The sequence below is a fragment of the Heptranchias perlo genome, chromosome 31 (genome assembly GCF_035084215.1).
Source record: "Heptranchias perlo isolate sHepPer1 chromosome 31, sHepPer1.hap1, whole genome shotgun sequence".
NCBI lineage: Eukaryota > Metazoa > Chordata > Chondrichthyes > Hexanchiformes > Hexanchidae > Heptranchias > Heptranchias perlo.
Window position 1 is genome coordinate 13,789,680 of NC_090355.1, and position 13,432 is coordinate 13,803,111.

A 13,432-nucleotide genomic window follows, 5' to 3' on the forward strand; every position below is an offset into this window, starting at 1 on the left:
CCAGGCCAACTAGATAAAGATCTCAAGGTTAATAGTTTCTATGGCTGCCTGATGAAGGGTGTAGGGGTGACATAGGGGAACCATTAGTGCATATTGAGAACATGAGATGGGTGCAGAAGACTTTGGTCTATTTCCTAAATATATCTTAAGAATAGGAGTTGGATGTTCCACTCCAGCAGGTGGAAGGTTTCTCTGCATCCAGAAAGAGCACAAGATCTTGCGTGGCTGTAGTAGTGCGTTGGGACTACTGAGTGGTGTTGCTCGGTCAGGATTTTTGCTAATATTTTATAGTCATGACTTGCAAAAGATGGAGTGCTTGCTTATCTTTTGTATATGAATGTGTTTGGCTGCCTGAAACAGTAAAAAAGTAATGTTCCTGTATCTAGAACACAATGGAAGAATTTAATCATCAGAAAAGTGTTACAGTACTAGACCACCTACTTTAATTGGCATTCAGACCTGCAAACACCAGCTCCCCGCAAAGTTACTTATTAATATCAGTGCTGCCATTACTTCTGGGACACACCACAAGATCTGGTGGAAACCTGCCACACTGGAACTGTTTCCAAGCCCTAAAACTCTGTGCAGACACATCTCAACTTTCCTTGCTGTTTCCTCTTCCATGTCATCAGTGTTGCCCCTCGCCATCAAGGAATGGGAATGACAGTAGGGAAGCAGGCACTCTTATCCTCCATATGCAACAGATTCTGTGAGGATGTTTTGAATATACTGCACAAGCACAGATCTTTCAAATTCTACCTGTGTTTCTCAGTGGAATGTTGGAGTTGTGGCCACAGGAACATGCTACATGCTGGTCCTGCCCACGTGTCCAGCCCTGCTGTGTGTGTGTTTTATCAGGATATTGGATAATGGTTGTAACAGGAACCACTATTGGTCTTGTGCCTGTTTGCCTTCATGCCCATGGCACAGATAGACCCAAGATAGCCATAAAAGTCCAGAAGTCAACATGAAAAGTAGCTCAATAAATGAAATTGTAGTACATTCCCTTAACACAAAAAGATCTAATGGGTAGTATGGATAAATAACAGTCAACCTCTTGTACTGCTAGAAAGTGGAGTCAGTATGAAGTGGCAACAAAATAGATCAGATGCTTATTTTCAAATGAAGCCATCAGATGGGAATAGAAACATAGAAAATATAGAAACATAGAAAATAGGAGCAGGAGTAGGCCAGTCGGCCCTTCGAGCCTGCTCCGCCATTCATTATGATCATGGCTGATCCTCTATCTCAATTCCATATTCCTGCTCTCTCCCCATACCCCTTGATGCCTTTTGTGTCTAGAAATCTATCTAGCTCCTTCTTAAATATATACAGTGATTTGGCTTCCACAGCCTTCTGTGGTAGAGAATTCCACAGATTCGCCACCCTCTGAGTGAAGAAATTTCTCCTCATCTCAGTCCTAAATGTCCTACCCCGTATCCTGAGACTGTGACCCCTCGTTCTGGACCCCCTACCCAGGGGGAACATCCTCCCTACATCCAGTCTGTCTAGCCCTGTCAGAATTTTATATGTTTCAATGAGATCTCCTCTCATTCTTCTAAACTCGAGTGAATACGGGCTGAGTCGACCCAATCTCTCCTCATATGACAGTCCTGCCATCCAAGGGATCAGTCTGGTGAAGCTTCGCTGCAGTCCCTCTATGGCAAGTATATCCTTTCTTAGGTAAGGAGACCAAAACTGCATACAGTACTCCAGGTGTAGTCTCACCAATGCCCTGTATAACTGCAGTAAGACATTCTGCTCCTATATTCAAATTCTCTTGCAATGAAGGCCAACGTACCATTTGCCTTCCTAACTGCTTGCTGCACCTGCATGTTTGCTTTCAGTGACTGATGTACAAGGACACCCAGGTCCCTTTGTACATCAACATTTCCCAATCTATCACCGTTTAAATAATTCTCTACCTTTCTGTTTTTCCTTCCGAAGTGGATAACTTCACATTTATCCACGTTATACTACATCTGCCATGTATTTGCCCACTCACTCAACTTGTTTAAATCGCCTTGAAACCTCTTCGCATCCTCCTCACAACTCACGATCCCACCTAGTTTTGTGTCATCAACAAACCTGGAAATATTACATTTGATTCCCTCATCCAAATCATTGATATATATTGTGAATAGCTGGGGCCCAAGCACTGATCCCTGCGGTACCCCACTAGTCACTGTCTGCCACCCCGAAAAAGACCCATTTATTCCTACTCTCTGTTTCCTGTCTGTTAGCCAATTTTCAATCCATGCCAGTATATTACCACCAATCCTGTGTTCTTTAATTTTGCACACTAAGCTCTTATGTGGGACTTTATCAAAGGCCTTCTGAAAATCCAAATAAACCACATCCACTGGTTGTGCACTCCTTATCTATTCTACCAGTTACATCCTCAAAAAACTCCATTAGGTTTGTCAAACATGATTTCCCTTTCATAAATCCATGTTGACTTTGTCTAATCCCTTTGATATTTTCTAAGTGTCCTGTTATCACAGCCTTTATAATAGACTCTAGCATTTTCCCTACTACTGATGTTAGGCTAACCAGTCTGTAGTTCCCTGTTCTCTTTCTCCCTCATTTTTTAAATAGTGGGGTTACATTTGCCACCCTCCAATCTGCAGGAACTGTTCAATAATCTATAGAATTTTGGAAGATGACAACTAATTCATTCACTATTTCCATGGCTACCTCTTTTAGTACTCTGGGATGCAGATTATCAGGCCCTGGGGATTTATCGGCTTTCAGTCCCATTAATTTCTCCACCACTATTTTTTTACTAATACTAATTTCCTTTATTTCCTCCTTCTCACTAGTCCCTTGGTTCCCTAGCATTTCTGGGAAGTTATTTGTGTCCTCTACCGTGAAGACAGAACCAAAGTATTTGTTAAATTGCTCTGCCGTTTCCCTGTTCCCCATTATAAATTCTCCCGTTTCTGACTGTAAGGGACCTACGTTTGTCTTTTTCTTTTTACATACTTGTAGATGCTTTTACAGTCCACTTTTATGTTCCTTGCAAGTTTACACTCATACTCTATTTTTCCCCTCTTAATCAATCTCTTGTTATGTGGTTTTCCGCACTCATTCATCTGGGCCAAAACGAACGTTCACCTGCTGGATCTTGACTTTTTTCTCCTGCTAATGAACCTTTTTGACAATGTATTCAAGCCAAGTCGGATTGATGAAACAAAGCCGATTTTTTCTCTTTTTTTTTCCCCCCTAATTTTTCAGTTAAAACATTCATGAAAAATATATTCCTTTATACACAATGGTAAAAAGTGTACAGGATATGATGGGGGCATTTGGCCAAAGACATTTATCAATCACATTTGATCAAGCCATTGATAAAGAAAGAACTTGCAATAATATGCTGCCTTTCATGTCCAGCCTGCTTTATAGCTTGTATATTACTTTTGAAGTGCAGTCACTGTTGTGATGAAAGCAAACTCAGCAGCCAGTTTTCACAAAGTGAAGTCTCACAAACAACAATGAGATAAATGACCAGTTAATCTGCTTTTGGTGGTGTTGGTTGAGGGATCTGTTTTCACCTGAACAGGCAGATAGTCTTAGTTTAATGTGCCATCTAAAAGATGGCATCTTCAGCAATGTATCAGCCCCTCAGTATTGCACTGAAGTGTTGGCCTTGACTATCTGCTTAAGTCTTGGAGTGGGACTTGAACCCATAACCTTCTGACTAAGAGGCAAGAGTGGATCCACTGAGCCAAGTTGACACCATTCAAAAACCAAGGCGATAGAGTGGTAGCAGCCAGAGGATTCAAGGATGGTGTACTTCAGCTTGGTGGCATTCACACTCTGAATATTTTGGCTTTACGGGAGTGAGTGGGTGGGTGGGGGGCGGCTGGAAGAGTGCAGATGACGGCTCAAACGATCTAATTGAATATTTTGTCAACATCAGCAATGCTGCAGTCTCCCCACTGCAAGTAAAATCTTACAGCGGGACTGAGAGCCCACAAACTGGTGGCTGAGGCGAAAGAGGAATTCAAAATTAATGCTTTCTGCCAAATTACCATGCTTGCTCTCTCTGTTTACTGACATACAAAATTTATCTGATGTGGATCTGAAATCCACTAGTAGTTTCCGGTTGGAAATTATTCAACTATAAGACGCAACAATTCTTTCAAACAGGCTTGGACTGAATCAGCCTTGGAGCATATTGTGAAACCAGTGGAGGAATTATTGGCTGCTCAATGCAACAAAGTGTGGTTCCTTACAAGTCATATCAGAGCAGAACTTTCAACAACTATTAAGGAAGTGTGTGGCATGAATGACTATGTTGGAGCACGAGGGACAAAGAGGCAGCACCTGAAAGAAAACAAGAGACGAGGATGATGCTGAAAAGTTAACCACTGGCTAGAAAACCCTTTTAGTTCGTCGGATGAACAATATAAAGAATCTTCATCTAACTTTGCTGCTGGTGTTGCCACTTCATCACTGATGTTGTCACTCAAGTAGCAGATTTCCTTTTCAGATCCTTTAGCCTTGGGAAAGATGCCATCAAAATATTGATATTTTATCCGTTTGTTGATCCTTATACCCAATAGAAGTGCATTTACACAAATGCAAAAAACATTGAAAATCTAATGGAATCAAACTGCATTTATTCTACAGCATTTATCAAGGCAAACTTTTTGGACTTCGAGTTGTAGAACTGCAAACGATTTTTATTTAGCTCTTGCTAGTACTGTTGTCCTTGGCCTATCTAGATGAATTATTGTATAAAAGAAAAGTGCCTTTGTGGCAGAATTAGGAAATGTTGACGGTAATGTTGATTTTTCCAACAACATCTGCTGTACAACAGCCGTTATCTTTGGCGTGGTTGTTATCCACATGTTAAGCTGCAAAGCTGAGACAAAATATTTATTGCTACATTACAGTTCCAGGATCTAACACACCATGTTTTTTATTCTGTATAGTCTTTGGCAACTATGATGACGATCCATTGAGGCAGGCAAAGCTTTGGGATGCAACACTTAGAGATAAAAGCCCACAGTCTGTGTACACCAGTGCCCAAACATCAATACAGTCCCATCACTTAAAATGTCCACATTTATAACGGGAAGTCGCTTATATTGTTCAAAAAGCAATAACCAATATACATTTGCATTTATGTCAGTTTCAAAGTGGGCGATTATAGAGTCTTAAATGCTCCGTTCATTTTGGGCAGAAACAACTCTATTATGGGTCTCTGACAATTTAATGATTTGTTATCTTCCTTTTTCACACTGATCATTGAGGAACTTTATTTTAATTAAACTTAAAAGGAGGCGGGATCATTAAGCAAGAAATGGTTCCAAAAACCTGTAATAGCATTGTGCCGCTAGTCCCTGGTCATTATATATTTATAGCCCTTGAACTGCAGGTTGCAGACAATCTACTCCTTAGTACTCCATTTAAGAGTCAATTTCTCCAGACGGAGTAATTTAAGCTCGGGGTAACAAACTGCTCTGATCTGACTATTTAAAAGTTAAATAGAGAAACTAGAACTAACAGGTTACTCATGGAGCTCGAATCCATTACACAGAAATTCGGTCAGACTGACTGGTGGATTGTGTGTGTGTGAGTGTATTTGATGGTAAGTCTGTGCAGTCGTTAAAGAGTGGTTATTGCCCTTGAAAGCATAAACGTCTTTGTGAATATTATTCCAGTTGACCCCTTGGGTAATCTTATATATTCAACTGGTAGTGCTGTAGGTCAGACAGCTCCAGATCATAGCTGCAACCTGGAATGTTAGCTCTAATTGAAATCAATACATATGCAACTGAAAACTTGTATCTCCACAATCTGCTAAATCTAAGGAATGAAAAATAAAAACAGAAAATCCTTGAATTATTTGGCAGGTCCGTCTACATCTGAAAAGAGCATAGATGGGTAACATTTCAAACCCTTTGTCAGAGCTGAAAATAAAATCCACCTGTCCGTAATAACCTGTCTTACTTTCAGTGCACAACCATTCACAATTGCATAGAGTTTAATGAAAGTATATCACTGATTTTTTTTTTCTTTTTCTCTTTGGTCTTGCTGTGCATCTTCTTAGAGTTGAGCACGTGACCTACACGTAGACCTCCACTTCAGTGCCTTTTGAGTTAGTCAGAGGAGGATTGTAAGATCACCTTTTTAATAATTTTATTCCACCCTTTGTGACGAAGTACTGAGCATTTGCTTAGTTATCGCCCCCTCGCAGTAGAATAGCTGAGATTAGCAATTGACTGGACTAGGAATCAAACGTGCATCCACTATCTATGATGACCCATTTTTTTTTGGAGGGTTAGCATATTCCTAATTGGTATAGCAAATTGGTATGATCAGGTTCATTTGTCCAATGTGGTGATCATAGCTTGGATCAAGTTGTTTGTTAAATGTTCTATATCCCGGAAACCTAATTTATCTGATTTATCAGGCCATGAGTCCTGAATATTATAAAAGACAGTAACTGCATTCAATTGGAGTCTCATCCTCTTGCTGTTTTTAATGGACCAGATTTTTCTGGGGACTTGCACCATCATAATGGCGCATCTATGTCATGAACAGTACAAAACAGGAAATTATGGAGTAAATGATATATGCCATGCTACATTCTCATGGGACTTATGTGCTGAAAACAGTGAGAAGTTAATTATTATAGTTCCATTCCCCATTAAAATCAATGCAATTGAATGTTCTTGGATTAACACCAGTTTCCATGCTGCTGCCAGTTAGACTCAAATAATGCCAAAGGTGGCCTGGCCGCGGCGTGGTTTATTGATCCTAGATTGGTTCCTTTAAACATATTTCCAGTGCCCGCAGCAAATTTATAATCGGCTTTAGCAACAGCAGTTGGGCTGGAAGCGTTGGATCTGCAGCTTGAAAACATTGCTTAGCGAGTAAAACAGGCACCGTTTCCTATTTGTGATTACCCTTTTATATTCAAGATGCTCTGATACCTTGCCTGGAGCCCACCCACCTTGCTGTCTCCCGGTTCCGGTTCCAGTTGCAGTGTCGGTTGGAGTAGTGCGGAGTGCCGAACCCACCCTGAAGTGATAAAGTTAGGCTGAATGGACGGGGCTCCAGGGAGGAGCAGATGCAGAAGTTAAAACAAGTTCAGAAAAGGCAGAAGAGGATCCAGAACTCCCACAAGAAAATGAAAGAATGACATTTCAATATGATTATTTTTTTTTTAAAACTTCCTTTTTAAAAAGTGGTCTGTAAACTAGTTACAATTTCCTCACAGTTTATCAGACGCAGTCCGGTCCTGGACTCCTTGCTGGAAGCAGGATTCAGAGGTAGGGTCCACATCCCACTCAATTATACAAGCACCTTAGTGTACACACAATCCATTTGGCACCTTTTACATTAGTTATTGGCTGTGTTGCTTCGTAGTCTGTTATGCCTTTTGCTTTCCAGCCACATCTGCACGCTTCTTTAAGCTGGATAACCACTTTCCTATAATTGCTATCTGGATACTTTCATATCTCTTTTTAATTTCTGCCTGTATGCTTCAGTTGTTAAATCATGAGCCCTAAGAATGGCATCATTTATAATATTATAGCCCACCCTATCAGCAGGATTGAAATGAGAAAACACTGCATGCTTTTCCGTTTGGTGATGTCGCAAGTCATTGACCCATTCATTTTTGACCCACTTGTGGTGACTGGCTAACAATTCAAATGCCTGGATAAAATTACCAATGTCATCCCCCTCTTTAAAATTTGGAATAAGATTACATTTAATAAAATGGTGAGTCCCGAGTTCCATGGCATTACTTACCAGATTTGCTGTAGTTACATGTTTCCCTGCCAGTTCAAGAACATTTTTTATTTTCTTTGAAAACTTTTACTTGTTAGAAAATCATGAAATGTGAAAAAAGGCTGTTTGGATGATTCTTGACTGTCAGTTAATCAGGTAATAAAGAGTCAGGAGGGTGGAAGCAGAGCTTGGAAGCGGGAGATAATGTGATGAAACCCCCAGAAGCCCAGAGTTCTTGGAGGGCTGTAGGACAAAAGGAGGTTACAGAGATAGGGAGGGGTGAGGCCATGGAGGGATTTGAACGTGCTGATGGATCAAGAGCCAATGTAAGTCGGTGAGCGGGACGGTGCGGGTTAGGAATTGGGCAACAAAGTTTCTCCTCATAATAACATAAAAATAATGAAATGCTATGTTACACTGTCCTACTTCAGTATGTTGTCTTGCTTGACTTAAGTAGATTATCTTCTCTGCATTCTGTCCTGCAGCCCAGGGTAGAACCTTCTCTCCCTGTCTTTTGCTGCTTAATTGCCTGAGCATTACAATTGCCTGACTTGGAAATATATCACCGTTCCTTCATCGTCGCTGGGTCAAAATCCTGGAACTCCCTTCCTAACAGCACAGTGGGAGAACCTTCACCACAGGGATTGCAGCTGTTTAAGAAGGTGACTCACCACCACCTTCTCAAGGGCAATTAGGGATGGGCAATAAATGCTGGCCTTGCCAGCGACGCTCACATCCCATGAACGAATATAAAAAAAATTATCCAGGCTCCAAAAGCCAATACTACCTTTTTTTGATGTCTCTTAACCCCCGCTTCTGGGGCAGACAGGGAGGGATCTTGGAGTTGTCCAACATAACGGGTGAGAAGTTAATAAACTGCTTACTGTTTAGTCTCTGACAAGGAAAACCTTCAGTTTAGCATATGAACCACCCTTTGTCAAACCCAGCATTGAAAGTAACACTTTTTCCAAATTGTTTCTCTGGAAAAAATGCTCAAGAAATCTTGAAACGTGACAAGTGCCATGGGATGTTTTCTATATTAATGGTGCAATATAAAATACATATTGTTGCCTGCCTGATGCCCCTATTTTAGAAGTGGAAAGAAAGATTTTTTTTGAAGGGATTTCCATGGTTGCAAGTTGACATCAGTAGCTGGTTTTCTAGCCAATCAAAAGACCAAATTCTGAAGAATGACTTGGTTGTATCTTTAACATGTTAAACACTTATACAAACCCATAAATGCTTATGCTGACTGATTTGGTATTTCAACCCTTCTCCTGTCCTGCCCCAAGCCTAACCGCACTGGCATGCATAAACACTGAGTGCTTACAAGTTCAAAGTGCTGGTCTGTTAAAATTTGAGAATAAGCTTTCTGTGTAAAATGTCCTGTTTAGTGATATTGTGAAGTTTTGCTCCAGTGCTAGGAATGAGTTTGAGGGACTGAGAGAAAGTCACCTATTGGGGATTGCTAAATTTAAATTGATAAAACCATTTCAAATCTGGTTCCATAGCATGAAGAATCAGTACTGTATGGAACTCTTACAGATAATGGATAAATTCTGACCAAAGGTTTGTTCTGCTCTGAAGCATTAATCTATCTTTTTAAATGCTGATGGAACTAGTTTTTCAGTTTTACTTCAGATCTCCAGCTGTTGTATTTTGAGATTTTTGATCATTTTTGCATAGAAAGGATTTTGATATGATTTATGTTAAGTGTTTCTTTTAAATTAAAGTGAATTTACGAAAGGTTAAAAGCCACCTTACAGCCACAGACTGGTACAAAGAATTGGGATGTTAATGAGCAACTATTGAAACTCTTCACAATAGGGGAGTTGTTGGCAGGGGGGATGGAATTTGTTTGCATTGAAAAAGGTGGGGTGGGGGGGTTTCTGGGAACGATCTCTCTACCTGAATGAATTGGCCTGAGGCTCACGTAATATTGGGCCTCTGGCCTCATTATCATAGAGCCGACGAGCTGCGGACCTTAATGGGTGTCCGCAGGCAGCTCACCAGAGAAGAAGCCTTGAAGATCGAGTAGCTACGTCGCCGACAGCGTCCCTCTGTTAAAGTCCTTAAAAGGGACCGGGAGTGGGGGGGCAGCAGTGGCCGGGATCAGGGAGGGTCGAGGTCGTAATTAGAGGGGGTAGGCAAAATGGTGTCTGGCAGCGGTCTGAATGTGAAGCCGGGAGGAGCACTCCTTTTTTTTGCCTAAACCCATATAGCAGGCAGCACACTTCCAGCTTGTAATGAACTTGTGCTTCCTGTCCACCATATTGGAGGTTTCGGGTTTAGCATCCACAAAACGGGCACAGTGCCATTGTATTTCTGGGCTGTTATCACACCTGAGACACTCCCAGCAAATAGTTATACCTTTAAGGGGTTGGAATGTCTCTTCCTGTTGTGCTTTGCATGAAGCTAGTTTCAAAGGGTGTGGGGGGCAGAGGGTGCAGTGGCAGGACTGATAGGCAGCTCTTCTGGTCAAACCCCAGACAGGAGAGGGATCAAGAATCGAGCCCCAAACTTCTTTTGAAATGGAGAAAAGAGACCAAAAACCCACATGTTGGAAGTCAGGTGGCGAGGTCTGCTGAGAGAGAGGCAAATAAGGCTAGGCAGGTTACCATAAGAAGAGAGCTGACCAGGTCGGTGTATGTTTTGATCTGATTCAATGCTAAGACCAACTAAAAGCTAGTGTATTTAGCCCACTAACTAGGACAGAGCAGCATAATTGATTATTTTCCTTATTTTTGAGGAGGGAACTGAAGTTAGCTGGAGTAAGTGAGATTTTGTTCTGACTGTTGCTGCCTTTAACACTAAGTGGCATAAGAGTTTATATATCTGGTCTTGTTTCAAAAAAATGTTAATCAGTCTGCTTTCTGAAAGATTGGAGTAGTGCACATGAGGGCATGTAAGAAGGTGATGATATCCAGTTCAGAACACAAGTATTGTTACGCACCCAGGTTATGCTATCATATAATTAGATATTTCACCGTACAGGCAAAATCTTGAACGCAAGAGACACGGGGTCTGCTTTTTGGAGTGACTGCTGCTGCTGAACCTGAGTTAATATCTACGGCAGACCCAAATTACATAAAGTCAACATTTGTAATTTATAGCAGTCAGATATCTTCATTCTTATGTTTTGTTAGGTCTGCTGTGCAGTAGAAACTGCTGCACAACTGGAAAAAGCAAAATATAATCAGAATTGGGAACTACATTTTGGCAATAGGTTACTTTCTACTTCAAATGGCAATTGGTGCTTACTTATTGAAATCTGATTATTTTGTTTTAATAAGCAAGTGCATTAATTTCATTCGTAAATACTGCAGTGGTGAAGAATTTTATTTTGTTTTTCAATCAAAACTTTGACAGCCATATAGAAAAATAGACTTTTCTCAATCAACCGTTATATCTTGGAGCTTAGTGATGTAAGTCAACTTTTTTGACATGATGAAAGGTAGACCAATTTTTTTGTTGGAACAGTAGATATTTTTGTACATGATAGCTCCTTTAAGCTGAAAATTTCTACACTTAAAGCTTATTACTCACCATAATCTATTCAACTTATAATATATTCAGAACTAGAAACAAATAGCTTAGAATTTAATAAAGTATTGTTAGCTTTGTATAAATGCACAGCATAACTGAAAAGATTGTGGAACATTTAATAAAACAGGATACTCTTTTTAAAAAAAACCTTTCTTGGGATATGGGCGTTGTTAGCAAGACCAGCATTTATTGCCCCTCCCTAGTTGCCCTTGAGAAGATGGTGGGGAGCCAACTTTTGAACTGCTGCAGTCTGTGTGGTGAAGGTATTCCCTTAGTGCTGTTGAGTAGCGAGTTCCAGAATTTTGACCCAACAATGATGAAGGAATGGTGATATATGTCCAAGTCAGGTTGGTGTGTGACTTGGAGGTAATGGTGTTTCCATGTGCCTGGTGCCCTTGTCTTTCTAGATGGTTGAGGTCTGGGAGGTGATGTTGAAGAAGCCTTGGAGAGTTGTTGCAGTGTACCTGTGGATAGTAAACACAGTGCGCTGGTGGTGGATATTAAGCCACAATGAAGTTGAAACTGATATTTTGTAGCAGTGAAAAATTATACTTAATATAACTTTGTTTTCCAGCTCTTATCAGGTCAACTGTATAAAGCAGGAGCTACCTAATTGAACACATACACATTTTATTTCACATGAGCGGTTTTTAGGCTCTTCTGCTTCTCCGTTTTTAATTACATGCTGTTCCATAATGTTTTTTTAAAAAATCCTTGCAAAGAAAATTGTACATTGCATACCAAATTTTTTTTTAATATTGCAGATCAATTCTGGGGCAAGAGTGTTGGACCAATATTCCTGTATACTGGAAATGAAGGTGATGTATGGGACTTTGCCAATAGCTCCAAGTTCATCATTGAACTAGCATCAGAGAAGCAGGCTTTGGTAATTTTTGCTGAGCATGTAAGTTTCATCCCAGCCTTGTTCATTAGAAGTAAATTTTAGTTACTGTTTCAGAATGTAGCCTTGAGCTATTTTTATGTTTTTCACCTGGTGAGATTAACAATAACAACTGTATTAAGAAGTCCAAATGCTGAGCAGTCATGTTCATGCTCTAATGGCTAGAGTTAAGTTCTCCATCCTGTATCTAGTAGTGTAAGGGAACTGTTTGAATAGTAAATACAAAACAGCAGGGGCATTTCTGCTTTGGAAATGCTTCAGTACATTCATTGCTTCAGTTCCTTTTTATATTGCTGTACAGGCTTGCTGTGTTGCATACTACTTAACCTAGAATTATTTATTGGGGTGAATTTTACAAGGCTACGCTCCCAGCATGTAGCCTTACACAACAGAAGCGTGATTCGCAGTACAAGACATATAGGGCTCGATTTTCGCGTGGGGTTACCTGCGGGTTTCCAGCGGGGGGGCCCCGAAAATCCCGATATCCGGTCACGTGACCGGATCGCGCCGAAATCCCGCCCACTTCCGGGTACCGCGCGAACGTGCGGGGCTGCGCGCGCAAGCCCCGCTGGTGGGAAACCCGCAGGCAATTAAAGCCAGCGGGGTTCCACTTGAGAGTACTTACCTTGCTTGTTGAAGTCAGTTAATGAGCTGAAGCAGCTGTCAAAAGAGGAAGTGTGGGATTTCAGGTTCAAGGCAGTGAGTTTCCCACACTGGGGGAAACAGTCTCTCTCCAACCAGGCGTGTTGCAGCCAGCAGCCTGTGGCAGGTGCCAAGGTGCACTCCACGGGGGAGAGCCCTCACCCACGCAGGAGGCCACCGCGTCACATAGGGCAACCCCTGCCCTCCACCACCCCCCGCCAAGCCAGAGGACAGACCGACACTAAACCGCAGCTCTAGTGCGAGGAACCACCCACCTACCCTGCACAACCCCTCAGACCAACACCTGCCAGATGGGTGGTGCGTGGACACCCTCGGAGGACGAACAGCATGACCAGCCCCAGCAGCCTCGCAGTCCACGCCGTCCGCCGCAGAGACGTGGAGCCCCCCAACACGGTGTTGTTGCACGCCCACCTGCACAGCAGGAGGGAGGGCTACCGCACGGAGAGACGCATCGCAGAGGGCACTACCCTCGCCGCAGGGTCCACAGACCGAGGCGCAGCTCCCCGGACCTCTCCGAGCAGCAGTGCACAGGGAGGCGCAGATTCGCTCAACATGTAGTCGTGGAGATCTGCA

At 41.8% G+C, this 13,432-nt stretch overlaps 1 protein-coding gene across 3 annotated transcripts in view; it reads left to right on the top strand.

Annotated features, from left to right (window-relative positions):
* Positions 1 to 13,432, top strand: part of LOC137300502 (mucin-22-like) — a 67,984-nt gene that overhangs the window by 7,238 nt on the left and 47,314 nt on the right. For all 3 annotated transcript variants that reach the window (XR_010958115.1, XM_067969593.1, XM_067969592.1), the window contains exon 2: positions 12,060 to 12,199. Coding sequence is in view for 2 of the 3 variants with exons in the window: in XM_067969593.1 (XP_067825694.1) it covers positions 12,060 to 12,199 (140 nt within the window). In the remaining variant the exon portion in view is untranslated. The remainder of the gene's footprint in view (positions 1 to 12,059; positions 12,200 to 13,432) is intronic.